Source organism: Dromiciops gliroides, chromosome 5, assembly GCF_019393635.1.
Source record: "Dromiciops gliroides isolate mDroGli1 chromosome 5, mDroGli1.pri, whole genome shotgun sequence".
Taxonomy (NCBI): domain Eukaryota; kingdom Metazoa; phylum Chordata; class Mammalia; order Microbiotheria; family Microbiotheriidae; genus Dromiciops; species Dromiciops gliroides.
The window spans coordinates 971,831-997,775 of NC_057865.1; the positions used below are offsets into that span (position 1 = coordinate 971,831).

The 25,945-nt window shown below is 53.7% G+C and overlaps 1 protein-coding gene across 2 annotated transcripts in view; it reads right to left on the minus strand.

The window, feature by feature from the left end:
- Positions 1 to 1,431: 1,431 nt before the first annotated feature.
- Positions 1,432 to 25,945, minus strand: part of SLC25A13 (solute carrier family 25 member 13) — an 88,867-nt gene continuing 64,353 nt past the window's right edge. For both annotated transcript variants that reach the window (XM_043966917.1, XM_043966918.1), the window contains 5 exons: positions 16,481 to 16,621; positions 7,232 to 7,370; positions 2,597 to 2,755; positions 2,402 to 2,492; positions 1,432 to 2,327 (listed from right to left, as the gene is read on the minus strand). In XM_043966917.1, the coding sequence (XP_043822852.1) occupies positions 2,177 to 2,327; positions 2,402 to 2,492; positions 2,597 to 2,755; positions 7,232 to 7,370; positions 16,481 to 16,621 (681 nt within the window). In that variant the 3' untranslated portion in view covers positions 1,432 to 2,176. The remainder of the gene's footprint in view (positions 2,328 to 2,401; positions 2,493 to 2,596; positions 2,756 to 7,231; positions 7,371 to 16,480; positions 16,622 to 25,945) is intronic.

A 25,945-nucleotide genomic window follows, 5' to 3' on the forward strand; every position in this document is an offset into this window, starting at 1 on the left:
GGGTATTGTTTCATTCATGTCCCAGCTCCCCCCCCCACCCCCCCCCACCCCAGGAGAGGATCCTTTCAGTTGCTTCTTTTCGGCCGTTGTCCTCTGGGTTTGCACACAGGAATCAGCTTCCTCTTACGATGGTCAGGGGTGGGCGAGGGGAGGGTCTTTCTGGGTTAGTTCCAAACTGCTTTCCAGAATGTCGGGATCAGCTTGAGGCTCCACTGTGTGCCTGAGGCAGCTTGGTTGGCACAGTGGCAAGTCAGACCCAGAGGTGGCAAGTCTTGAGTTCCAGTCTGGCATCAGGTACAACTCTGGGTAGGTCACTTAACTATAGTCTCTTCATCTGTAAAATGGGGTAATAGCCCCTACCTTCCAGGGTTGTTCCGAGAGTCAATGCCATCTATCATTGCTTTCCCAAAGTTTTTGGCCATTTGTTATTTTCCCCTTTTCCTATCTGATGGATATGAGGTAGAACCCCAGACTTGCTTCAATTGGCATCTTTACAAAAGCATCCTCTTGACCAAATGGTGCCCATGAAGGCCCCAAGCTGGTCCTAACTTCCTAGAGATGCTGAGTCCAGCGCCAGGTTCTGGGAACCACAGATGGATGGGCACTTGGGCCTCGAATGACAGGGTGAAGGGCTGCTGTGGCTGCCCAGGAGGGCGCTACAAAGACTATTGGTGCAGCTGAGCTAGATGGGGGACACTGTGGTTCTGCCTCAAGCAGAGCCCTCTGAACAGCTGGGAATCTTTACACCAACCATGTCTCACCTGGCTAGCCCGGCCGATCAAAGTGCAGCTAAGAGTAGCACCCCGTGAGAGTGCAGAAAGGCCAGAGCCGCATGTCCAGGGCTCGGAGGGTGGGTGGGTGTGAGCTGCAGTCCTCACCCTTGGGCCTTGGGACCTGGGCAGAGAGAGCAGGACCTTTGTAAAGGCCCCTCCAGCTCAAGAGGTGAAAGTGTTTGGTGTGTACTGAGAACCCAGAGCCCCAGGCCCGGGCTACTTTCCCCAGAACAAGGTAGCAGTTGCGACTGCCGTTTCCTCAGTGTTCATGCAGGGAAGGGGGCGCCTGTCCTAGACTCACCAGCCAAGGCCCGTTTCATCCAGCCACAAGCTTGGTGCTGGGGTGCTTGCAAACACTTGCCCCAGACACGTCAGAGGATTCATTCACTTATATAACAACCCCAACATCTTTGCTGTGATTCTGGGGACCTGGGCCTGCATTGCATTGGCTTCCCAGTGCCCCAGCAGCAGGTCTTTACCCCTGGTGTGGAGCTGGGGCACACCTATGCCAAGATGCCAATCCCTGTCCTCGGGCACCAGGGCCTGCCACCTTCTCTGACTTACCCAGATGTGGGAGGTTTCCTAAGGCTTGGGAAAACATGGGCATCATCTGGTGTGCAAGAAGCCACCCCTGGTGCAAAGCAGAGTCAGACCCAAATGACTGCTTAAAGGGTTTTATTTCTCTCTTCAGAAATAAATACACAGCCTACAAACATGGCTCGAGGCACCAGAAATCAGAGACCATTTTTGTCTTCAACATGATTCAGGGGGAGGGAAGAGCAGGGGCAGCGGCTGCGAGGCGGGGGGAACCTGGTCCGTCCCCCTTTTGGCCCCTGGCGCGGGAAGCCTGGCCCGGGCCGACAGAACAGGAGAGTGCCCGGGGTACACAGAAACTGCACAGACACGACCCTTTCCCCAAGCAGAATCCAAGGTCTGAACAGTCGATGTGGTTTGCGTTACACAAAAACATGTTTCACATCAATACTTCATAATACAAGCCAGAGACAGAGCTTGTGTGTACAAATGGTTAGAACCTGATGCCAGGGCGGTTGATCCTGGTATTTAAAAAAAAGTCGGAGCACTCAGCCCTCTCCTTCCCCCGTGGCCCCAGCCACGAGCCGGGCCAAGGAGAGGGTCCCTCGTGTCTGTTCGTAACTCGGCTCCTTCCCCCATCCTCTCTCAGGGCCACCCAACATTAGGCAAGGTTGGGGCCGACAGCCCCAAGAAGGAATTGCAAGCGGGAATTTCACCGTGATCTGGCTAAGGAAGCACCGACCCTAAATGATTCCACATAATGATCATGATAAAAAGCCCCAACATAAATTTGAACAGGAGACAAAGGGAGAGGAAGGAGATGCCCCAGCCCTGCCAGGTCAGCAGTGCAGGCCGCTGTGCCGAGACACCTAGGGGGTGGGCGCTGACGGCTTGAATCGAGGCAAATAAAGTCCGAATTTGTTTTCAATGCCCGCAAACGTGGTTACTGCCAACTTGTAGCCCCCGACGTGATCGGTGTTGTGTGCACGTTGGGCTTTCACATCAGGCTCAGGCTGTTTTCTGAAAGGAAAGAGAGTGAGATTTGGGGGGCGGGGTCAAAGGAGGTTTCCCACCCACCCCTCCCCCGTACTTACATGCCCCCAAAATCCACATAGAGCCAGCGCTGCAGGAGCTCATAGGTCAGCAGTGTCACGCCAAACTGGGGTGAAGAGCGGCACACACGGGCTGGTAAAAACAAAGGGACAGTAAGCCAAAGCCAGCCCCCAGGGAGCTTTGAAGCCCTTTCCTGGGGAGTTCCCAATGGGCCACCCATCGTCTCCCTAGCATACCCCCTGTTCCCTTCCACAAGGCTCTGTGGCCCTCTTCTCGAAGGATCTTCTGAAAACAGTCTATCACACCACTGTAGGTGGTCTGGCCTGTCCGGGCTGCCACCTGTAATCTTGTCTTGATCACATCAGCAGGGGTCACTAAAGATGCAGCTGGCATGCCTGTGGGAGAAACACAAGACATCCCTGGGAAGCATTTTACCACCACGAGAAAAAAAAATCTTTCCTGGTTAAGAACTGAGCAGGTATGCTGCTCCTCACTCCTAGTGGGAGGGTGTAGCCCCAGTGTGCGCACTTTTGTGCCCACCCCTGAGCAGGCCTCCCGCCACCAGCTTCTGCCCAAGATAAGTCATACTCCAAACGTTTTCCATGTTTTTAGCTTCAAGTTGAGAAACAAATGGGAGGTCTTATTTTTGGTGAGGCAATTGGGGTTAAGTGACTTGCCCAGGATCACACAGCTACTAAGTGTTAGGTGTCTGAGGCTAGATTTGAACTCAGGTCCTCCTGAATCCAGGGCTGGTGCTCTAGCCACTGCTCCACCTAGCTGCCCCAAGGGAGAAGTCTTCTGCTGGAACTATCAACTTGTCAAGCTACAAGGGTTGGATTTCTGAGAGATGAGGTTTATGCTGCCTTCTCCTAAATGTCCTGTCCTACCATGGTTAGACAAGGACAGGTATCCCCTCCTACTAGGAGGTGCATTTATCTCCAGCCCAGGGATAGCCACTGGCCCCCAAATCCTAGGAGAAAGATTTCCAGTGTCGATGACTGCTATTCAATGAAAAGCAGCAAGAATCAAGGGCCCACCTCTCCACGCTCCTTGGGGAGCTGGCTGCAGTCAGAAGACTGACTCTATTCCCAAAGCAGGCTGGTCTGGCTAAGCTCTTCTCTTTCCGCCACTCTCCAAAGAACAAGAGCTCTCCAGGCCCACATTTCAACCCGTTTCTGGAGCACTGAGAGGAACTACTTTAACTGTTCAAGCACGGTGTCATGGTTGCCAAAATCCAAGGGTAGAAGAACCCAGCAGGGGAGATGCTACGAGTCTGAGTCTCCTTGAGAAGGAGGAAGGGGAGCGGCGGCTGCTCCTCTCCAAGAGTCTATGCTGGGCACAGTCTGACACGCACCCGGCCCAGCGCTAGAGGCGTTGTTCCTGCTTGGTTTTCTGAGGAGCACCAGTGCCGTCCCGGCTGATGTTCTCAGCCTCACTCTCTCCTCCGGAGTCACTGAAGTCCAGTGATGGGGCCGTCTGGATGACTGGAGATGGCCGTGCTGTCTTCCACGTCTGACCAAGCTCAAAGCACTCCACGGTGCCTTTGTGGCCGCTGGGACACATTGTTCTCTTCACCGGAGGAAGTTTTCACGTGTTTGGGGTGGACATGCCCCTAACCTCACCAACGGGTTTGAGAGGCCTTGGCTATCCTCAACCTGGCTTAGCTAGCCTGCTGAGACTTTCACTGGGGTGTGGCCCATGCACATGCTATGCTTCTCGGAGCCACGGGTCAGACCTAGGGGACAAGTGGACCCCAAAGGTGGACGAGAAGCCCTCCCATCAGAGGGGCTGGTCCTCCCTGAACTAGGCAAGCTCCCATGGACTAAAATGCTTGAGGGGGGAAGGCAGGCCAGGAGGGAAGGGGATGCTCAAGAATTAAACTTCGGAAGGCACACACAGCTGCCCCATGTGCGGTCGATGAGGACACCACACACATAAACACCTTTTCACTCTTCCCGGAGCCCTCCAGGCCAGCCAGAGCTTAGCACAAGAATCCTTGGTGTGGGCACACCCACCAGGAGCCCAGGGCAGGCTCATAAGCACCCTTCGCTCCTGTCCAGAAAGTTACTGACACTGAGGAAGAGAGGGTGACTTCTGACTCGTGACCGACCTGCACGGAGGGAATCCGGACGTCTACTCAACCTAAGGTGGGTCTTTCTGAGACGCTTCACGCCCGTCTCTATCCCGTCATCCTGGGGAGGCCTGAACGGCCTCAAAAGAGCTTGTGGCCCCAAGTCCGGGGATCTTCTAAGTGACTCCATCCACGCGCTGTGTCCCAGAGGGTGGGATGAGGAGGAGCGGTGGCGGAGGCCTGATGGGAGGGGCCTGAAGGGAGGAGCTTCCCCTCACTAGACATCTTAGAACAGGCCTCCGTGTACGAGTGTGAAGGCGTGGGAGTCACAGCTGGGAACTGGGCAGAGCTCAGGGTGGCAGGCTCCTCGCCCCTCCCCAAGAACAGGCGGCACTTGGATAGAAGGGGATGCTTTGCATCTCCTCTCTTGATCCTCCTGCATCCTACTTGTGCCCCCTCCCACCCCAGAGAGGCTTCTCAGGGCCACCCGCTCTGAGGGCACCCAGAGCGCCAGCAGCCCCATACAGCCTCTGGCTGAGGGTGTGCGGGCCCCTCCCCAGCCCGGCAGCCTCCTCACGGGGCCCACTCTGGGCTCCCACACTCACACAGGGCCGGGCTGGGCTCTTCTCTTCCCTCCTCCTGCACTTGTACCCCCTCACGCCTTTCCTGCCTCCACTGGCTCGGCATTACTTTGTCTAGTGCTCTCCGGCAGCTCCTTGCGGGCAGGGCTGTGTGCCCAGTGCCTGGCGCAATGCTGCCTGGCATCAGTCCCTCCCTATGCAGCCTGGGGTGCTCCCTTGCCTCCCTACCAGGGGACACTCTGGGCACTGGCCTCGGTCTCTTCTACACATGCCCTGGGAGGGCTGCTGGCCTTTCTGGAGGCCTGTGTGACCGCTCCAGTCTCTCGGCCAGAGCTGAGTGGGGCCCCTGGTTGCCACTGGCCTTCAGGGCTGGTGCTGAATGGGTCCAGGGCTAACCGTTGGTGGACCTCTCGAACCCTTCAAGTTTGGACTTGACCCCATTAAAGCGGCCCCCATGCAGCCCCATCTCCCCATGGGGCTTCATAGGGCATCAGGGGCTCCCCACGTGGCTCAGCTGGTCAGAGACTCACAGACCCCACCGGAGACCAAGCCTTTCTAGGGGACATGCTGGCCCAAGGCAGGGAGGTGGGAGGGGAGATGATTCTCAGGCTGCACTCTGGGAGGACAAGCCGCTGATCAGTGAGACTCCCCCTCCCTATGGAGTATAACACGCTGCAAGCTTGTTCTCCAATATGGATGCAGCTCACTCCATTCCTGGCACTGGAGACTGGAGGCCTGGCTCCTGACTTGCATGTGAGTGCACATGTGTGTGCATGGTGTATATACACAAGCAGGCACAGATAGACATGTGTGCTCACACACACATGCATTCACACCCTCACATTCACATACATACATGCTCAGCTCCTCATTCACATACTTTTCTGCATTCACACTCACTCACGCATCTACACACACATGCATGTCTCCACACATACAGACATCTACTTGTACTCACATATACTCATGCATTCACAACATACACACATGTGCTCACAGACATACCATATGCATGTGCTCATAATGCACTCACACCACAGTCACCCATGCACCCACACTCACACACGCATGCACACTCATACACAGAGGTACACTCACAGACATTCACCCATACACATCCACACCCACACGCACACTCATGCACAGAGGTCCATTCACAGACATTCGCCCCGACACCCACATTCACACACACATGCACACTCATGCAGAGGTACACTCATTCACCCCCATCCCCACACTCACACACACGCACACCCACACTCATGTACACATGCATACTCATGCAGAGGTCCACTCACAGACATTCACCCCCATCCCCACACTCACACACACACGCACACCCACACTCATGCGCAGAGATCCACTCACAGGCATTCGCCCCCACACCCACATTCACACACACATGCACACTCATGCAGAGGTACACTCATTCACCCCCATCCCCACACTCACACACACACGCATACCCACACTCATGCAGAGGTATACTCACAGACATTCGCCCACATACCCACACTCATGCACACACACATCCACACTCATGCACAGAGGTACACTTACAGACATTCACCCCAACACTCACATTCACACACACATGCACACTCATGCAGAGGTACACTCATTCACCCCCATCCCCACACTCACACACACACACGCACACCCACATTAATGCACAGAGGTCCACTCAGACATTTGCCCCCACACCCACACTCATGCACACATGTATGCTCATGCAGAGGTACACTCACAGACATTCGCCCACATACCCACACTCATGCACACACACACACCCACACTCATGCACACTCATGCACAGAGGTCCACTCACAGACATTCATCCCCACCCCCACACTCACATGCACACTCATGCACAGAGGTACACTAACAGACATTCGCTTCCACACCCACACTCATGCACACACACTCACAGCATTCATGCCCATCCTCATATGCTTGCACATGTATGATACATAGACACACGTGCACACGCTCACATGCTTTCCAACACACGTACACACAGACACCACATGCACATGGGGTTCTGACAGAGGACAGCTTCTCTCCCCCACCGCCACCTCTTTTTCAGAGACACAAGGGCAGGCGAGCTGCTGTCTCCCTCACGACAGCCATATCCAGCTCACCCACCCCCGGTCCGCGCCTCTTCTTGTCACGCATGCAGGACCCAAAGGCAGGACAAAGGAAGGGCCCAGGACACTTACCAGCAATGGCCCCTGCCAGGAGGAGGCTGCCTGGGCTAACATGCCCATCCTCCTGAGCGAGGGACGCCTTCACATGCGCGTAGCAGGGGAAGTAAATGGCGGAGAAGGGGATGTCCCGTAGAAAGCACGCTTTGGCACCCTGCAAGGGGGGAGAGAAAGAGTGAGCATGCCTGTTCCTTGGCACCACCCCCACTTCTGCCCTATTCCCGGTGCTTGGGCCCTACTCTCGCTATACCCGAGATGATGCCCAGCAAGGATCAGAGGGAGAAGGGGAGGCAGGAGCCCCCGGCCACAGGCCTGGAGCGGCGGGCTTTCACCCAGGAGATGGGTCTTCTGTCATTCTCTCTGTGCCCAGGCAGGGAGAAGGCAGGAGTCTAGAAAAGGCTGAGCATTCACCGGCAGCTCAGGGCCCAATGAAAAGTGGGGCAGAATACGTACCCGGGCAGAGGGAGCAGCAGGAAGAGCCCCTGGCCCACCCAAGAGTGGGATGCTGGACACCACAAGGAACCATGTGGTCAAGGAAGCAGAGGCCTTTCCCATGTCCTCCCGGGCCATCATCCCGCCTGCATCCTCCCCCAAATAAGTCAGGGCTCAGGCCACTGTGCCCATCTCTAGGCCCATCACCCATCGAGAGCTGGAAGGACAGGGAGGGCAAAGGAGGGGTCATCTGGTGGTGGCTGAGAGGTCAGAGGGCAGATGACGCTGAGCAAGAGTAGCTCAGAAGACCCAGGATGGAAGCCTGGGGAAGGAGACCACTGAGCTGCTAGGAGAGCAGCCCCAAGGGAGGGGCTCTGGAGAATGCTGGGGTATACCTGGAACCTCAGATGGGCCCAGGGATTGCTGCTCTCTGAAGACACACACAGAGGGGAGAGATGGCATCCCCTGGGGGCCTCAGAGCTTCAGTCAACACTGAGTCAGTGGGAGGCAAGGTGGCCTGTGGGCCAGGCAGGGGGAAGGCAAGGCCCAACTTCAGAGGTCCGTCTGTCCTTCTTGCCTCCCTCTGTCCTTCTTTCCTTCCTGGGGCGGCTTCCTGACAGCCTTCCTGAGCCAAGGGGGCCCCAGAGAAAGAGCCCTACACTCAGGAGCCCTGTTAGGGGATCTGTGGAAATTCCTCCAAAATGGGTACTTTTGAAAGGATTGCTTTTTCTAACCTGGCAAGAAAGCGTCTCCGCAGTGCCTCAAAAGTAATTATTGGGGAGATAAATGTTGCTTCTGACCCGGCAGGCTGCAAACGAGAGAAGGGAGAGTCCCCTGCCTTCACAGCACTGGCACGGGCCCTAAACAACCAGGCTGCCAAGCAGTTCAGCGCAGGAGATTTGTACAGACAGGTGGAGGAAGGCCATCCGAAAGAGAGTACAGTTCACCTCTCATCTTTACAGCCATGTGGCTTATTGCGATCTTCCCCTTGAGCTCTGTCCAATGGCCTTTCCTCGGGGGCACCTGGAGTAAACCTGGCACTGAGGGAGAAGCCCCTGCCACATTTCCTTCAACTTGAGCTTCCTAGAGCAGCCCTCTCTTGTCCCTGAGGCCTTGCGGGCTGGCAGGCATGGGCCCACAAAGGCTGCTCTCCCAGAATCCTGATGGGATCCCACAGAGAGCACTGTTTGTGAAGGCCTGTGCTCATGCCCTAGGCTGAGGCAGGCACCCTGTCCATGCCTTCCTTTCCTCCCAAGCCATGACCAAGGGCCCACCTGAGGCAGGCCAAGGCCTGCAGGAGCCACCGGGTGTCCCCCACCTCCCCTCTGTTCGCTTGCACACAGGCTTAAGGCAAATACGTCTAACTGATCACCTCCCTTTGTCCAAGTGCCCTCTGGAACCCAGAACCAAGCATGTTTCCAGCATCCCACTCAGGTGTGGAAGGGGATCCTGCCTGGGGCTGAGCCGTCCAGGGCTGAGCTGATGTGTTCACCAGATTGGCCCAAACTAAGTTCAGGCCAATGTCAGTTCTGGCTTCCCTCTAGCACCCCCAACTCCTTGAATATCCCCCCCCCCTCTCTCTCTCTTTAAATTTTTGTTTTGTTTGGTTTGGTTGGTTTTTTTTGCAGGGCAATGAGGGTTAGGTGACTTGCCCAAGGTCACACAGCTAGTAAGTGTCAAGTGTCTGAGGCTGGATTTGAACTCAGGTCCCCCTGAATCCAGTGCTTTATCCACTGCGCCACCTAGCTGTCCGCCCTCCCCCCTCACTCTCTTTAAAGGCAGGCTTCATTTATGATAATTGTCTGCAGCCAACTCTGGCCAATTAGGAAGGCCCAGAGAGAGCGGCTGAAGCCAGGCCTCCTGAACTTTGGAGGTGGGTGGCGCTGGCTCACTGGGGTTGGGGCCTCCTGGCCGCGCCCCCATCTCTGCCAGTCCTGTGGTCTGTCCATCTGTCTGTGGGTCCTGCTGCAGGCTTCACCTGAGAAGAAGGCTGCAGACAAACCAAGCCTTCCCGGCAAGGGCAGGGTAATTAGGCTCACAAAGGCACCTCTGTGTCAGGCTGGGCGTGAGGAGCCAGCCGGTCTGGGCGACATAGGCTTAGCCTGGCCTCCTGCAGTGAATGCACATTGTCTAGCTCAGGGAAGCGCGCCAGGCGGGGAGCAGGGACCTGGCCGCATTCAAGCCCACAGTGGCGCACCTTGTCTGCTCAGGTGATTGAAGGGCGTCCTGAGCCAGCCCCTTGTTACCCACCTTCCAGGTGGAGGATTTATTGGGCGTGGGTAATTGTTATTTTGATCCCAGAGCTCCAGACAATAGGCAGCAAGTCACCGCTTGATCCCTGAGCACTCTGTTGGCTTTTTCCAAGTGATTAACCCTTGGCTCCAGGGTTGGGGCAGGGGGCCTGTCGGAGAAATGACAGGGGCAGCTGGGGCGGCTCGGCCTCCCCTACCTCTGCCTCCTTCACAGGATTCTTCCCCGTCGTGGGCCCTTCAATTCCTGCAGCTGCAGGCCTGTGTGCAGGGGACCCTCCTTCAGGGGGAAACCCATTCTGAAGACCACCTCTGCCCTGCTGCTGGGCTGGGGGCATGCCCCCAGTGGGACAGCTGCTGCCCAGGGAGCTGGAGGAGCCTCCCGGGGGCCAGCCCCTCTTCTGGCATGTGCTTTCGGATGGGTTTCTTGTCCTTGAGCCCTTCCTGGGCTTGTGGAGGTGTGAGTAGTGGGGTGGGAGGGGTGTACTAGCCCTACCTTAGGGGACCCCAGGCTTGAGGGCCAATTTCAAAGCTGGGGCCCATCACAGGCTCTCCACAAGTGGGCTCAAGGAATGGGCTAAGCACCCTGCCAACGTGGCTGAGGGCAGGGCCCTCACACAGATGGGCAGAGATCCAGGCCGGAAGGGGCACTTCAGGGCCTCAGCCAGCCCTTGTGCCTGGCACTGTGCTCAGTCTGGGCAGGGCAGGCACTTCTCCCCCATGCTTCAGTCATCTGACTAGGGAAGCTGTACAGGAATGAAGGGGCTCTCGAGCTAGTGACCCAGGCAAGATTTGAACCAAGGACAGAGAGCCAGTGTCAGACACTGCAGGATGTGCAATTACGGGAGGCCCAGCCCGACCTGTTTAAACAACCTACAAAGAGTGAAAAAACTGGACAGAAGTAAGAGATGAACACAGTCAACACTTCTTAGAATTGAAAACAAAAACAACAACAACGGGTGTAATCCAGTGGTCAGGACCAAGGCCCAGGAAGGGCGTCACACTGACCCACAAAACACCCCAGGGAAGGGTCAGACAGACACAGCAGCATGATGGGAATTCAATGGTAAAGGTGAGGGGGGATGGGGAGGCAACCGCAGCCTCTGGCACGCTCTGCCCTGGCTTAGGCTGCTTCTACAAGATGGCTCAGATGTGGGCAGGACCCTAATGGGCTAGAGAGTATGTAGAGAAGAGATGAGGATGGCGATACCCCTGAGTTCATACCACGTAGTGAGTGGCAGAAGGGACCCGCGGCCTGGCCTGGGCTGCCTGGCACACTTCCTTGTTCTATGGGGCCCCAAGTGACAGAGCCAAGGACAGTGGGTGAATGTTGCCAATGATGAGGCTTTGCACTCTCCTCTCCTGGAGCCCTATGGGTTATGGAGGAGAGGATCTGGAGGGGCCACTTGGTATGCAACTAGAATTGCTGGCCACCTTTGACAGGAGTTTCAAGAAAGCATTGGGAGAAAAGGCAGACTTGAGAAGTCAATGAGGCATGACAAAAGGGCAGAGCAAAGTTAAGGCTGGGGACGTTTCATGATTGTGGCATTGAAAGGGTACAGCCCAGGACAAGATGGCAGGAAGATCCTAGGGCCATGGGAATCCTTCTTCAAGATGGAGGGCACCAGAGTAGCTCTGCAGGCTCCATGGGGAGAGACTTGAGGTATGAATGAGGGAGAAGGAGCATGACGGATGGAGTGATATGCTAGAAGTGATGGGAAGACACTGAGGGACAGGGCTAGACAACTACCTGAGCACGCCCATGTCGGCTAGCTAATGCAGAGTGCAGGAAGTAGAATGTCAAGACAGAAGCGATTTGTGCGGCCACCTGAAGGGGGTGGAACTGAGAGCGTGAGGCACAGGAAGGCGCTGGATCCCCAGCGATCTCGAAGACCCAAGCCTTGGGCAGCATCAACAAAGGCAGGGGGGCATCCTTAGGGCAGGAGCATGGCCGACCTCCCTTCTCTCTTTTTTTTTTTTTTTTTTTTTTTTTTTTTTTAGTGAGGCAATTGGGGTTAAGTGACTTGCCCTGGGTCACACAGCTAGTAAGTGTTAAGGGTCTGAGGCCAGATTTGAACTCAGGTCCTCCTGAATCCAGGGCTGGTGCTCTATCCACTGCACCACCTAGCTGCCCCACCAACCTCCCTTCTAAGTAGAGGTGAGGAAGGACGGAATGAAGTGGTGCTGTCAATGCAACAGATGAGGAAGTGAGGAGGAAAGGCGTGGAGAAGTGATGGCATCATGACAGGTGAGCACCACTGGAGCTGAGAGAGGCGTGCCTAGGGCCCTACATCGCACCTTGGGTCTTCTTCTCTCACTTGGAGACCTCATCTGACCACCTATAACCAACCCCACTGAGAAGCCATAGGACTTTTATCTCCAGCACCCCTGTCCCATCTCCCGTTCTCTCCACTCCCATGCTTACCACCCCAGGTTAGGCTCTCCCTGATGAACTCTAATCTAGCCTTCACATAGCTATCAATGGGATTTTCTCAAGGCCACTGTCTCCTCTCATTGCCTCTAGGATCAAATCGGGGCCCCTCCCAACCTAAGCCCAGCCCCTTCCTGTCACTCCCTTGTACATTCCTTCTGTTTCTCCATCTCCGTCTCCAGCCCTTTGCACTGGCTCCCCACCACAGCTTCCCTGTCGAAGCTCTTATAATCACTTATTTCTTCCTTCAGATCTCTGTCCAATGGACACCTACATGAAGCTGTTCTGGATCCCTCCAGATGCTAGTTCTAGCCTTCCCCTTCTCCTGCTACCTTGCATTCAACTTGTATACGTTTATTTATCCGCGCCTTTCTCCTAGCACCTCACAAAAGTTCCTGGCGCAGTCAGTGCTTAATCAATGTTTGCTGATTTCCCAACTCTGTCCCTCTGAACGTACAGAGTTCTCTAGCTGGCTGACAGTGGCTGAGTCTAGCAGCAGTTAACCGAAAAGCTAAAGAGTGGCAAGTCCACATATGTGTTGATCAGACCCAAACACAAGGTCAGAAACTTGCTGAGCTCAGAATTCATCCTGAATTGTTTTGGGCATGCAGAAAGCTTGTAGGTTCCCCAGCCTGAGCTGTCCCTTAAATTGTGAATTAACAGAACACTCAAGACCTTGAGAAAGTAGGAGTAGATATTTCTTCCAGAAGTTCCCAGAGCCAAAGCCTCACATGAAGTCCAAGGTCAGGAAGAAGTCTGGGAGGATAAGCAAGCAAAAAAAGAATCTCACCATAAAGAGTTATTATGGTAATGGGATGCTCAAGACACAAACTCAGAAAAAGAGAATGACTCCAAAACATCTATAAGTAAAGCTGCAGAAAAAAAGTATAGCTTGGGCCCAACTTCAACTAGAATTCCTAGAAGAGATGAAGAAAGAGTAGGAAAAAAAGACTTTCTAAATTAAATGAGAGGACCAAAGGAAAACAACTGGAAAAGGAATGAGAGTTATGGATGAAAAAGAATTAATAGCTTGGTACAAGAGGTACAAAATCTTACCCAAGTGACACAATCCTTGAAAATTAGAATGGACCAAAAAGAAGTTAATGACTGTATGACACAATACGAAAGAAATAGTGGAACAAAGTAGAAAGACTGAACCAAAAGATGGCAGAAAGTTTCAAGTATCTCACATCCAAAACAAGTGACCTTGAAAACAGATCAAGGAGAGAAAATTTAAGATTCACTGGACTATCTGAGAACCATTATCTAAAAAGGGCTGAGGCATCATATTTCTTTTCTTTTCTTGTTTGATAATAAACATTTTATTTCAAGTTTGGAGTCCCAAATTCTATCGCTCCTCCCTCCCCCCCCCCCCCCCCCCCGTTCCCTCTTCCTGAGGCAGGAAACAATCCCACATAGGTGATACACATGCAGTTACTAGACATTATATTTCAAGAAATTATAAAACTGTCCAGAGCGCTTAGAACCAGAAGGCAAAGTGAAAATAGAAAGAATCAACAGTGTACTCCCTAAAAGAAAGAGATAATCTCAGCAACACTAGGATCCAAATCCAGAGCTTCTAGGTCAAAGAAAAAATACTGCAAGAAGCGAGAAAAAAAGAATTCAAGCACCCAGAAGCCACAGTCAGGATCACACAGGATTTAATAGCCACCATTCAAAATAAGTGGAGAGCTCGGAATAGGATATTCCAGAAAGCAAAGGATCTCAATGAATAACTTAATCAGCAAAACATAGTATAACCCCTTCTCCAGGGGAAAAAAAAAATCTTTAAGAAAATAAAGGACTTCCAAGCCCTACAGATGAAACTGTATAGAAACTTTGAAATTCAATCATAAGAAAAAATTTTTTAAAAAATTTAAAAAATAAATTCAAGCATGAGAGTGAAGAGAAACATAAGGTAAATATGAGTGAGTAAATAAAATAAATAAAGATGAAGCATTTACGTTTAACGGGGGGGGGGGGGTGATGAGGCAGCTAGGAGGCACTGTAGTGCATAGAGCACTGGGCCTGGAGTCTGGAAGACTCACCTTCCTGAGTTCAAATCTGGCCTCAGTCACTTACTAGCTGAGTGACCCTGAACAAGTCACTTCACCCTGTTTGCCTCAGTTTCCTCCTCTGTAAAATGAGCTGGAGAAGGAAAAGGCAAAGCACTCCAAGATCTCTGCCGAGAAAACCCCAAATGGAGTCACGGAGTCAGACACAACTAAAAATGACTGAACAACAACAATGAGAACTAGGGTACATACACATATTTCTCATAACTCTTGGGGGAAGGGGAAGGGAGAGTGGGTGGGAGGAATTCTCACATCACATGGGTATGTAAGCAGAAGGCTATCAAAGAAAGAGGAAGGGGGGAACAGGTGACACCTGAACCTCACTTTTCTATGAGGTGGTCAAAGGAATGAAGAACACACACACACACACACACACACACACACACACACACAGAGCTGGGCGCAGAAATACATTTCACTCAACAGGGAAATAGATAAAAAAGAAGGAAAAAGGGAGGGGGGAATAAGAGGAAAGAGAGGCAGCCTTAGGGCTTGTGAAAGGGATCTGGGATGGGGAGCAGAAGAGCCCAGGGGCTACAGGCTGATTCATGTCTCAGTGCAGTGACCCACTCTGCCCCTCCCGACAGAGAAAGGCTTAGGGGCCCAGGGGCCACATCCTGCAGGTATGTGTCTGTCTCTGTGTGAGGAATGTGTTGTGCACCCTGCTCACCCTCTGGAATCACCACTTAAGGTGGGAGAGTCAGAACATGCCTCCCTTCCCCCGCTGCCCCCTCTTGCCACTTGTAAGTTCTCAGTCAGTCAGTCAGTGGTCTCTCCCCTTGGAGGCAGGAGGCTCGCACCTGCCAAAGTTACTGCACAATCTGCAAACCTCCAGCAGCCTCCTTTCCTGCTCTCCCAGGCCTGCTCACAGTCTCTGTCTCCTCCCCCACTCCTGCTCTCATCCTTCTGGGTGTCTCTCTGGGCCCATGGGTCCAATGACCATCCCTATGGTGATGATCTGGCCCCAAGCTCTCTGCTTGGCCTCTCCAGCTGGACACCCCGAGACACCTGAAATCCAACATGGCGCCCGCCACCCTTCCCCACTCCCAACTGACTTGGGGGCACGGAGGGCAGCACCATCTCCCCAGTCACCCAGGCTCACAAGCCAAGGCATCATCAGCCACTCTGCACTGTCCGGCGGGGTCAATCTCTCTTCTACCATCGCTGCCCTCTGGTGGTGGACCCTGAGTACCTCTGGCTAAGGCTTCCCACCCTGCTCCAGCCTTCCTAGAGTGGGCGTCTGTCCGCTCTGCCACTCGGCTGTGGCCACTGTCTCTGGGCTCCCTCCTCACCTTCTGCCAGGGCCCTGAGACCAACCCCAACTCAGCCCCCTCTCTCTGCTGCTTGCCTGGGGCCTCCCCCATCAGACTCGGATGGTCCCATCTGTCTCTGTATCGCCAGGCTCAGTATAGCCACTGGCACACAGTAGGTGCTGACTGTGTGCTCATGGCCAATGAAGGGAGGAGAGGTGGGAAAGAAGGGGATTAGGGAAAAGAATGGGGGCAGCTAGGTGGCACAATGGCTAAAGCACCGACCCTGGATTCAGGAGGACCTGAGTTCAAATCTGGATTCAGACACTTGACACTAGCTGTGTGACCCTGGGCAAGTCACTTAACCCTCATTGCCCCACCAAAAAAAAAAAAAAAAGAAAAAGAAAAGAAAAAAGAAAAAGAAAAGAAAGGGAAAAGAATGAAAATTGGAAATGCTCGAAATTGCCAGCTTGCTGCCCCCAGCTGGCACTGACCAGGACTTACTAGGGGCCCTGATGGTGCACAATGGAAAGAGCTTTGGATTTGGGGGGGAGCTCTGAACCTCAGCTTTGCCAGTTACTCCCTGGGGATCCTGGATGCTTGCAATGGGTGTGAACACCCACCTCCTCAGGGCTTGCTGCCTCTTCCCTCCCCCGCACCATGGCGCCCCCCTGGGGGCCTGAGTCGGCTCCTGCCACCTCCTGCTCTCTCCTTCTTGCTCTGTGCACCATGGCGTCCCCTGGCTACCTAACTCGGCTCCTGCCGCCTCCCTTTCTCCGCTCCCCCGCGCCCCATGGCGCCCCCTGGCGGCTATCCCGAGAACTCACCTTATAGATGCCAAACAAGCCCAGGTCACGAAGCACAGACAGGGCGCTGACGCGAGGACCCGTGGTGATTTCTCCAGCCACTTGTAAGCGGATCTTGACGATTTCTAGCGGGTTTGTGAAAATCACCTGCGAGCCTCCGGCCTGAAAGTCCAAGCGGGAAACCCTGAGAGATGGGCACCAAGGAGCTCCCAGGTTGCCCCAGGTGCTCGGTTCTATTGGGGGAAGAGCACAAGGGAAGGACTCTGCCGGCAGGTCGGGCACGTCAGGCAGGGGCCACAGCCTAGGCAAGAGTTCCATTCCCAGGCTTCAATGGGGCCGATTACGGCCCCAGCCTCTTGTGAGGTCTGTGCAGCCGGGACCACTGACCCATCGGAGAGGAGGGCGTGGGCTCCTGTGGGGCCGGCTCGGTCCTCCCCCAATTTCATGTTTCTGCCCCCCAGCGGGTGACCCCCCCTGGCACCTGCCCTGTCCCCGGTCCACTTTCTCTCGTGTTCGCTGGGTACCACAAGCCGTGCTTTGGAAAGGTGAAGCATTCACCCTGGGGGCTCTTCCTAGATAGGGGCAGCTTGGAGAAGGAGGGGGGCTGTCCTGGGAGGGCCCCTCAGGGGCTCAGCCAAAGCCCAGGGAAGGAGGGGAAAGGAGAATGAACACATCTCCCAGACCCCTCTGAGGGCAGCAAAGATCTCCTTCTCCTCTAGCCCCCCAATCCCTTCACTGGGGACCCCAGCAGGGGCACTGGAAGAGCCCAACACTCTTCTTGGCACACCTGTGCTCCGAGACCTGGGCAGCTGAGCACCACACATACAGGAGTCTCGGAGACAGGACGCAACATCATCAGGAAGAAGGACATCACGGGCCAAGGAGGGCTTGGGGAAGATGCCAGGGGAGAGCCCTCTGCCTGCCAGTGTTTCTGCCCACCAGAAGAGGAAGCTGGGAGTCTGTACTTCAACCTCATCCATTTCCACTGTAACCCTGCCTATCTTATTTTTGCAATGATCCGGAGAAGAGGCTCTCCTGACTTTTCGCAAGGACACAGAAAAGGAGGATTCCTTCTCTAGGAAGATGGGGAGACAGGGCAGAGAAGGCCTGGGGCTGAGGAGTCCAGCAGGGAGGGCCCCTAACCATCAGGATGGCTTCGGGTCAAGTGTGACAACTTAGAAGGCAGAGAAGCTCTGTGCTCATCAGAAAAATCGGTTTTTCCAATTCTGTTCTTCTAAATGTCCATTCTAACTTCCATGTCAGAGGGAGCTTTGAAGGACCCTGGCCTTCCTGCAATTCCAAACCAGCACCATTTTGTACAAGGCAAACACACTCCTGGTCTGGGGCCAAGCTGCCAGTGATCCCCCGGGGTTCAAAGAGAGATGTGAAGGTGTTTCCCTACAACTTCTGAGGCTGAAAAGGCCAACTCAAGTTTCAAAGAGCTGTAGGAAGGGGAAATGCAGAAAGGAGGAGCGGGGCCTCCCGAAGGCAGTGCCGGCTTCTCCCCAAGAGGATGTGGCAGGCCCAGAGAATACCCATGGCAGGAAGCGAGACTCCTCATGCTTATCAGCAGATGAATAATCCGGGCACAACTGCTCCCTTAAGACCAACCTTTAGAACACGCTCCCCGTGTCAAGATCAAAGCCAATTCAAGATGGCGGACAGTCAACAGGCACACCCATTGTAACTGGCAGGGAGATGCTGTTCATTGAGATTCTGCCTCAGTCATCTCCCTCAGACACGAATGGCAATGATGCCCACAGTGACAGTCCACTCCATTATAATGTAAGGAGACACACTCCTCTACTGTTGGTCTGGAGTTTGAACCCATCACCTGATGAACTGCACTGGACACAGGAGTGATCAGTAGAGGTTGTGGATGTCTCAGCCCCAACCCATCCCCATTTCTAGAAAAACAACTCCAAGGGAGTGTCTGACCCCCCAAATCCTCCATAGAAGTCCTGCTGATACTGCTGGGAGAACTGGGGGTCCTGTGGCTGGGCAGCAGAAGGCTCACCTGTGTGCATGGCTGTGTCCCAAGGTTCATCACACAGCTTTCCTTGGTCATAACTCACTGATGTGTCCAGCATGCTCCCATCGGCTCTTCAAACACTCAAGTGAAACTATACAGGGCACAATATTTGTCTTCTGATAGCCCGACGCAGCGTGTTCTAAATTTTAGGAATAGCATACCTGTTCCCAACTCTGCTCTCTACAGCAGAGAAAGAGGCCACCCCTGGGAGAGCATCGAGCCTGGTTTCTTTGTGTCTCTGATCATCGTTGTGATCCTGATGCACAGGGCTTGTGTCTGTCCTGATTTCTGGAACAAATTCTGTTTCAGAATCCCTGCTGTGGGGGGGGGCAGTGCTCTCCTAATCATGAGAACCCACTGTGATTCACCTCCTACACCAACATGTCCTTTCCTGGCCACCACTTCCGTACAGAAGTAAATTTCTTGAGGGGAAGGCCTGTCTTGGTTTGGGTCCCTCTTGGAGAACACACGAGACTAAGAAATGCTTCCACATTTATCTGTTCATTTTGGGCATTTTTAGCAATCCAAAGCCACAGAATTTCAGAGTTGGAAGGGGTGTGACTTGTCTTGCCGGGTCTCTTGACACCTCCCACCCTCAAACATGTGTGCACCACACTCCTGCCTCAAAACCAAGGAGGCCGTCTTCATAGACAGAGGCGGCCATGTTCACAGTATGGTGGGCACACAGCCTGTGTCCACTGACTTAGAATCCAAATGACAACAGAAAGGCTCTGAGTGAACAAGTATCGAGTAATGGAGGTCTAGGGTTTTCTGCATCATGCCCCCTCCTCATTTCCTCTCCCACCCACCATCTCCCCTGGATGGGGTCTCGTCTTCCCCCCATTAGAATGAACGGAAGTTTGCTAGGGGCATAGACTATTGTGCTTGTTTGAAAGCTGACCAGCTTGGATGCCTGGGATGAGCCCAGTCAGTGTCCAATCCATGACATGATGCCACCTGTCTATGGAGAAATGTAAAGTTCTATCCTTGGGCCCAAACGATAATTTTTCAGGAGGACAAGATAAAGGAGGATGTGCGGCTGGACTGAAGATTCTCGTTTGGTTTTCGGATGCATCGGAAAAGGCGCAGTGTCTAGAAGATGACATCCGGGCATTGCATAAATGAGATCGTCTTTTTAAAGCACTTATCACAGTGCCTGGCACAGAGTAGGCTTTTCCCCTGCCCAACCTCTCTCTAAGGATGAAACCAAGCTAATGGTCGCCTACTAGACAACAAGGGTGACCACTCTCTGGGAGCAGGAGCATCTGTGTGGGAGCACAACAGCCGCTCAATCAAGCACCCAAAAGAAGGACAAATGGGAACACGTATGGTGTCTGGCACACATCAAGTGCTTAATAAACTCTTGTTAACTTGCCTTGGGATTAGGTTTGTTCTGTTTGGCCCTGAAGGCCAGATCTAGGGGCAATGGCAGGGGGACAGCTCAGTGGCAGCCCTGGAGTCAGGAGGATCTGAGTTCAAACTCAGCCTCAGACACTTCCTGGCTGTGTGACCCTGGGCAAGTCACCCTCATTGTCTCAGTTTCCTCACCTGTCAAATGAGTTGGAGAAGGAAATGGCAGAGCCCTCTAGGATCTCTGCCAAGAAAACCCCACTAGGGCATGACTGAACCAAAAGGGCCATTGGGGAGAAGCTGCAAAGGGGCAGACCTCTGAGGTTTGATGCTGAGGGACATTTCTGAACCACCAACTCTCCCGAAGTGATACGGTCTGACTCTGGAGGTGGTGAAACACCCTCCCGATAGATGGTCTGTCTGGAAAGGAGACTGTGACTGAGCTGTACCTTTAAGAGCCAAATGTAATGTGGGTGAGCTATGCTCCATGGGGGAGCTGGGGAAGGGGTCCGGGGAAGTAAAACAGAAAAGAAGGTGAGGAGAAACTCCATGCCGGTTTGGCCTCTCTTAAGGGTTATTTTATGAAGAAACAGAGAATCCTATGAAGATTCTGTAAGCATGGGAAGAAGGAACATGAAGATGGCCCCTGAAAGGGCTGGAACCTGTGTTATCATGAGGGTCTGAGGGGGCTGTGGCGGGCTTCGTTCTCACAGCCAAAATATTAGAAACTAGACTTTGCCTGGGTTTTCTTAGCTAACCAATTCTGTACTCAGTCTTTAATCATTAAAGGATTAACAATTTTTTTTTTCATTAAAGGATTTAATAGAGAGTTACAAGTAGGTAGTACTGGGAAAAGCTTTCTCCAGATTCTTTAGTCAATACTATTTAATGAATCCACCAGCTGGGGTTCGAGGTAAGCAATGAATGAGACGAGGTGCAATCAGAAAATTAAGAACAAAATGCCCAACTTTACCCCTGGATTTTCCAGGGCTTGGGACGCTAAGTTTCAGCCCAGGGAGAAGTCCAGGGGCTGGCTAAAGACAGGGGCCTCCACGAGAGGTAGTCATGCTCCTTTGGGGGCTGCTGAGGTGCCTTCCCATGCTAAGATGCTGGGCCAGGGGTTCAGCACAGAAGATGACATTCTTGAGGTGACCCTACCACCAGGCCCCCACCAGTCACAAACGGGCTCTTTTTTTTCTGCCTACTTCAAACATCTGATCAGGGAAAATGCTTCTCTTCTGTTCTTGGGGAAGGCAGGGTACCCTTGGGACACTAAGTCCAAGAGCCTGTCTAAGAAACAAAGCCTGCTGCCAGCTTTGGGTCCACTCTCCACAGGCCAGGACCCCCGTGGAGAAAGGGGGGGGTTCTCATTCCGTTTTAAAGTAAATGTGTTCAACATGACAGCAACGCAATCATGCTATTTCATTCTGGATTCACACGGCAGATACTTCAAGCTACTTAAAAAATTAAGTGGCAAATGTATATGAAGAATATGGATCTTGATATTTTAATTATGCTCAATTGAATGTACTCAGATTTAAAGTGCTCTCCTAAGTGACATGTGCTAAGAATATCTAATTGCACACTGACATTCTGAAATGTGTCCTTGCACATGTCAAAAATAGATGAATCTAAAGTTATGGAATATGACTAATTTTTTAAAACTAGAATCCCAATACATGATTATTGTACAAATTACAACATAACTCCCAATAAAATGTAAGATTTTATCCTTGGGGTGAATGCTTGAGTGGGACCAGTATCTGATGACTGATGACGACAAATGAGAAAGAGTTGCTGTCTGTGCTAGGGCTGTGGAATCAAACTGTGGGCCTACAAAGATGCAAGGAAGCTAGGGCCCTGCCCATCAAAAAATGCACATTCCAGTGGGAGAAGATGCCCCCCCCCCACACACAGGGGGCATCTGGCAAGGGGAGCACGTGGAATCTGGTTCTAAGCAAGCTAAGGTTCCTTTCTGGGGGCCACAGGGCTCTGCTAGGGTTAGGGGGCAGATGATGGGCAGAGGGCAGGGGCCTGGCTGGGAGATGGCTGACATGTAACACTCATAGTCTGGATAACCTTCTCCTGAGAAGACAAGGACAACGACAAGACACATTCAGGGGCTGGAGCTGGCCCAAAGCCCACCCCCATAGCAAGGAGGAGGACAGATCAATGGCCTAAGCCAGGAGGTCAGACCTGGGTAATCCGAGGGCACTGTGCCCTGAGGGAAGGCTGTTTGTCCCTTAGTACTCGGATGGTGGCCTTGAGGGAGGAAGCCATGCCCAACTTGGGAAGACTAGAAGCTGCCATGGCCTCAGGGCCTCAAGGCTGCTAGGCCTGCTGTCTCCTCTCTCATTTCCTCAGTGACTGACCAGCGCTGGTCCTGTCTCCCTGACAGTCCACACACACTTTGCCACCCCGCGTCTCTTCACAAGTCTGGCCAAGAAACCAAGAAGACTGGCTTGATTGACGTTAGAAAAGCGATTAAGTGAGAGACCTGTCAAATATGTTAACATTATGGCTCTGCACACTGTCCGTGTCTGTTTTGACTGCTACTCTCCGTATCACTTAATGACTTACAGACCTTTCTGCGTCTCGGGTCTTTGAACTGTGAGAAAAGTGGGATCATCACTCTTCCTGTTTCCACACCCTAATCAATCCCTTGTGAGTTAACGAGACAACCACAGGGGTGACCCAGGCTTGAAGAAAGCCCCAAGAAAATGTGGGACAAAGAAGGAGGCCAGACCCCTCAGTCTAGGCCCACGGCTGTCCCTAAGCCAAGTCACTGCCACTCGTGCAGGCCTTGCTTTCCAAATTCCTAGCGTGCAATGCTGCTTTTTGTGGCCCTCTTCCTGAAGGAGACTGTGAAACCTGGGTGGGTCTGGAAGGTGAATGAGGTTCCTCATATGTCTCAAGACATACAATCTTGGCCCAAGGTGGATGCCTCACCCAAGTGTTCTAGGTAACACCAGAAGTCACAACACTGACTGGGTCCTTTGTTCTTATGGGAGGGACATGGCAGCGAGAGAGGCACAAAGAGCTGTTTGGGCGAAAAGGAGAGGGACACGAGGGAGGAGGATTTGTAGAGGCCAAGCTGGTCCCTGGAGAGCCTTGTCTAAATGGATGGATGCTACTCTGTGTGCTTGAAGCAGCACAGCTTTCAGGAGTCTGGACAATCTTGGGCAGGCGGGGACTGTGGTGTGCATGGGAGGACTCGCAGTGGAGTGACACCACTGGCAGAGAGACACGAATGCAGAGAAACAGCTCCAAGGGTCCCAAGAGGAGAGCTGTTCTACAAAGCATTCCGGCCTCATTGACATCGGTGCAAATTGCGGCCTGTGATTGTTCTCTAGCTGATTCAGCCAGGTTTTCTCCGGCACATCCGGTACATATCCTGTTCGGACCTAGCTGTTTGCCTGTGGTCTGCTTCAAGGCAGGGGCTGGTTTGTGCTTGGCACAGAGGAGGAGAAATCACACGAGTGTAGAGAAGGGGTGGGGGAAACTTGGGGACCTGTCACCCCAGAAGTGAAAGTGGCCCTGTGAGCCCGCAGGCTCCAGCCCCTCTGCTGCCCTTTAGCGCCACTTAGGGGCGGAGAGAAGGCACGGAAGGGCAGCCAGGCCTTCCGGAGAGCAGGTGGTGAGCGGGGGTGGAGAAGCTCTGGAGAGTCCGGGAGGAGCTCCGTGCCTGCGGGGGAGGCAGGGCTCAAGCTGGAGCCCCCAAGTCTCATTCTCCAGGCCAGGCCAGAGCGGGGCAAGAGGAGAAGGCAGGCGCTGGCAACCCCACGCCAGGTTCTCATTAGACGAGCACTTGCTTATGCAGCCAAGATGGAATTTCATTTCCTAAAGCCTCGTTATCTCCCATTAGAAAGCCCCATAATTTTCCCTGTCACAGCAGCAAAGACCTCATAGAAATTCACCCTAATGAGCTCGGCCTGGAGAGTCCTTCATTTATGGGCCCCAACGTGGGGGGTGTGGGATGCGGAGGAGGAGCCTCAGGGGCAGAGAGACCTCCATGGGTCCCACCATCACCGAGGCCTGTGGACCAACCCATCTGTTCTGATTCAACCCCAAATCTCAAGAAGTTTCCAAGTCAAAGGGTACGCAGCCTGGATACATCCAAGAAGGGACAGGAGGGTCTCTGGTTTTCCATAGTGGACAGTCTCCATAAAGATTCAAAGGGGGATAAAAGCGGTGACTGAGCAGTTTGGGACAGATTTCGGACACTCCCAATCGGCCCAGGTCATAATCCTGTTGCCACATTGACTTGGTGTTTGTCTGAGTTTCTCCTAGGAGTCCCAAGGTCTCCAATGCCAGCACTGTTAATTATCGAGAGATGAGGAGCCTGGGGCCCCACAGGACCACATGAGGAAGGCTCCTTGTGCAGTTGCTGCTTTGGCGCCTAAATGTGGGCCTCAATTCTTACAATCCTGGTTTTGGGGAAGCGGCTCACACTGACATTGGATGGTCTCACCCCCGTGAGTTCCCCGTGATGGAGGGCTGGTGACGGCCGCTCCATCGGGCCTCTGTGTCAGCCTGAAGTCACATGGACTGTCATGAGGGTCACATCCTCTGCAATGAGGCGGGGCCAAAGCAGATGGGGACTTGGGAAGGAAGACTGGAGGCAACTGATTTGCCATCTGATCCTGGCTGAGTCACTCAGCCTCAACGGTAAAATGCATATACAGCACCTACTTGCCAGGGTGCCTGTAAAGCATCTGGCGCACAGTAGGTGCTGTGGCATGCACTGACCCTCAAGTGTCCCCTCCCTCGCAGGGCTGTTGTGACGTTCCAGTGCTCAGCCCCAGATGTGGCACAGAGAAGACAGTCTGTCACGGCTTCCTTCCTGCTTTTCATTTCCAATTCAGACTTTCTGGCCCCATCAGAGCCTTTTCCCTACCCCCAGGGGAGCACAAGACCTCCAGCCTCTCCAGGCCTTCCCTGCCGTTGGATGAAATCCTGAGGGAGAAGCCAGGGGGAGACCATGGCCTCCAGTGCCTGCCCTGGGCACCCTGTCTGGGGGAGAGGAAAAGGTGGCAGCCTTCCTTAATTAGCAGTGGGGCCTTTAGAGGAGTGGACTCCATGCGCACCCCTGCCTGGCCTGATGCCAGACCTGATCCCTGGCATTTCCCCCAGTGGAGTGAGGGGCTCCAGTTCCAAGGCTGAGGGGCAGCTAGTCAGAGGAAGGGAGGCCACCACCCAGCTTTTCACCCCAGGATAAAGGCCATGAGCTGTGAGATTTTCAGCTGAAACATGTGAACTGACCCAAGAAGGCCCAGTGAGCGGGCAGAGCCTCAGGATGGCAGCCAATGCTCTGGCCAGAGGAGTGAAGCTTCAAGCACCCTCATCAAAAGCACTTTTGTGGCCCAAACTCAGCAGAGCCCCCTCCTCTTTTCTATGACAGACCGCCAGGGTCTCCTCTCTCCCCTGATGAGAGGGGTCCTGCCCAGGCCAGTGGGGCCTGTTCCCTGGGGGGTGGCGGCTGCTGCAGGAGCCTCCCTCTTCAGCACATTCTAGACTCCCTCTCATCCCCCAGAGGTCTCCAGGGACTCTGTGACAGGTCAGCGATCAAACACTGAGAGCAGTCAAGCAGGGGCCAGACCTGTCTGCTCTCCAGAGACTAACAAAGCTAACCCTGCGATGACTGAAGGGAGATAAGGGATGGAGTGTCCCCTCCACACCTGTACTAGCCAAGCACCCAGGAGTCATGCCTACACCCCCAGGGGCCCTCCACGCCAAGGCTGGGGCAAGATCATCTCTCAGGAGAACATAAAGGAGATGACCTGCAGCTTCAGCAGAACCCCTCTCCCCCCGCAGTGCTGGTCAGCTGCACCAAGGTGGACACAGCCACCGTGCACACAGACAGGGCTGGGAGCCACGTGGCTCACCTGGGGAGTTGGGGACAGACACCTAGAAGACGCCATGCATCGAGCCAGGACATGCCACCCCCCCCCCCTCGCCACCGGAGCAGCCAGGGAGCAGCTGGGAAGGAGCCTAGAGCAAGACCCCATGCAGAGGCAGTGCAGACACAGGCCGGACACAGCAGGCAGGAAGGCCAGAGTGTTTACCGGTGGGCAGCAGGAGCCGCTGGCGCTGTCCTACGGGCC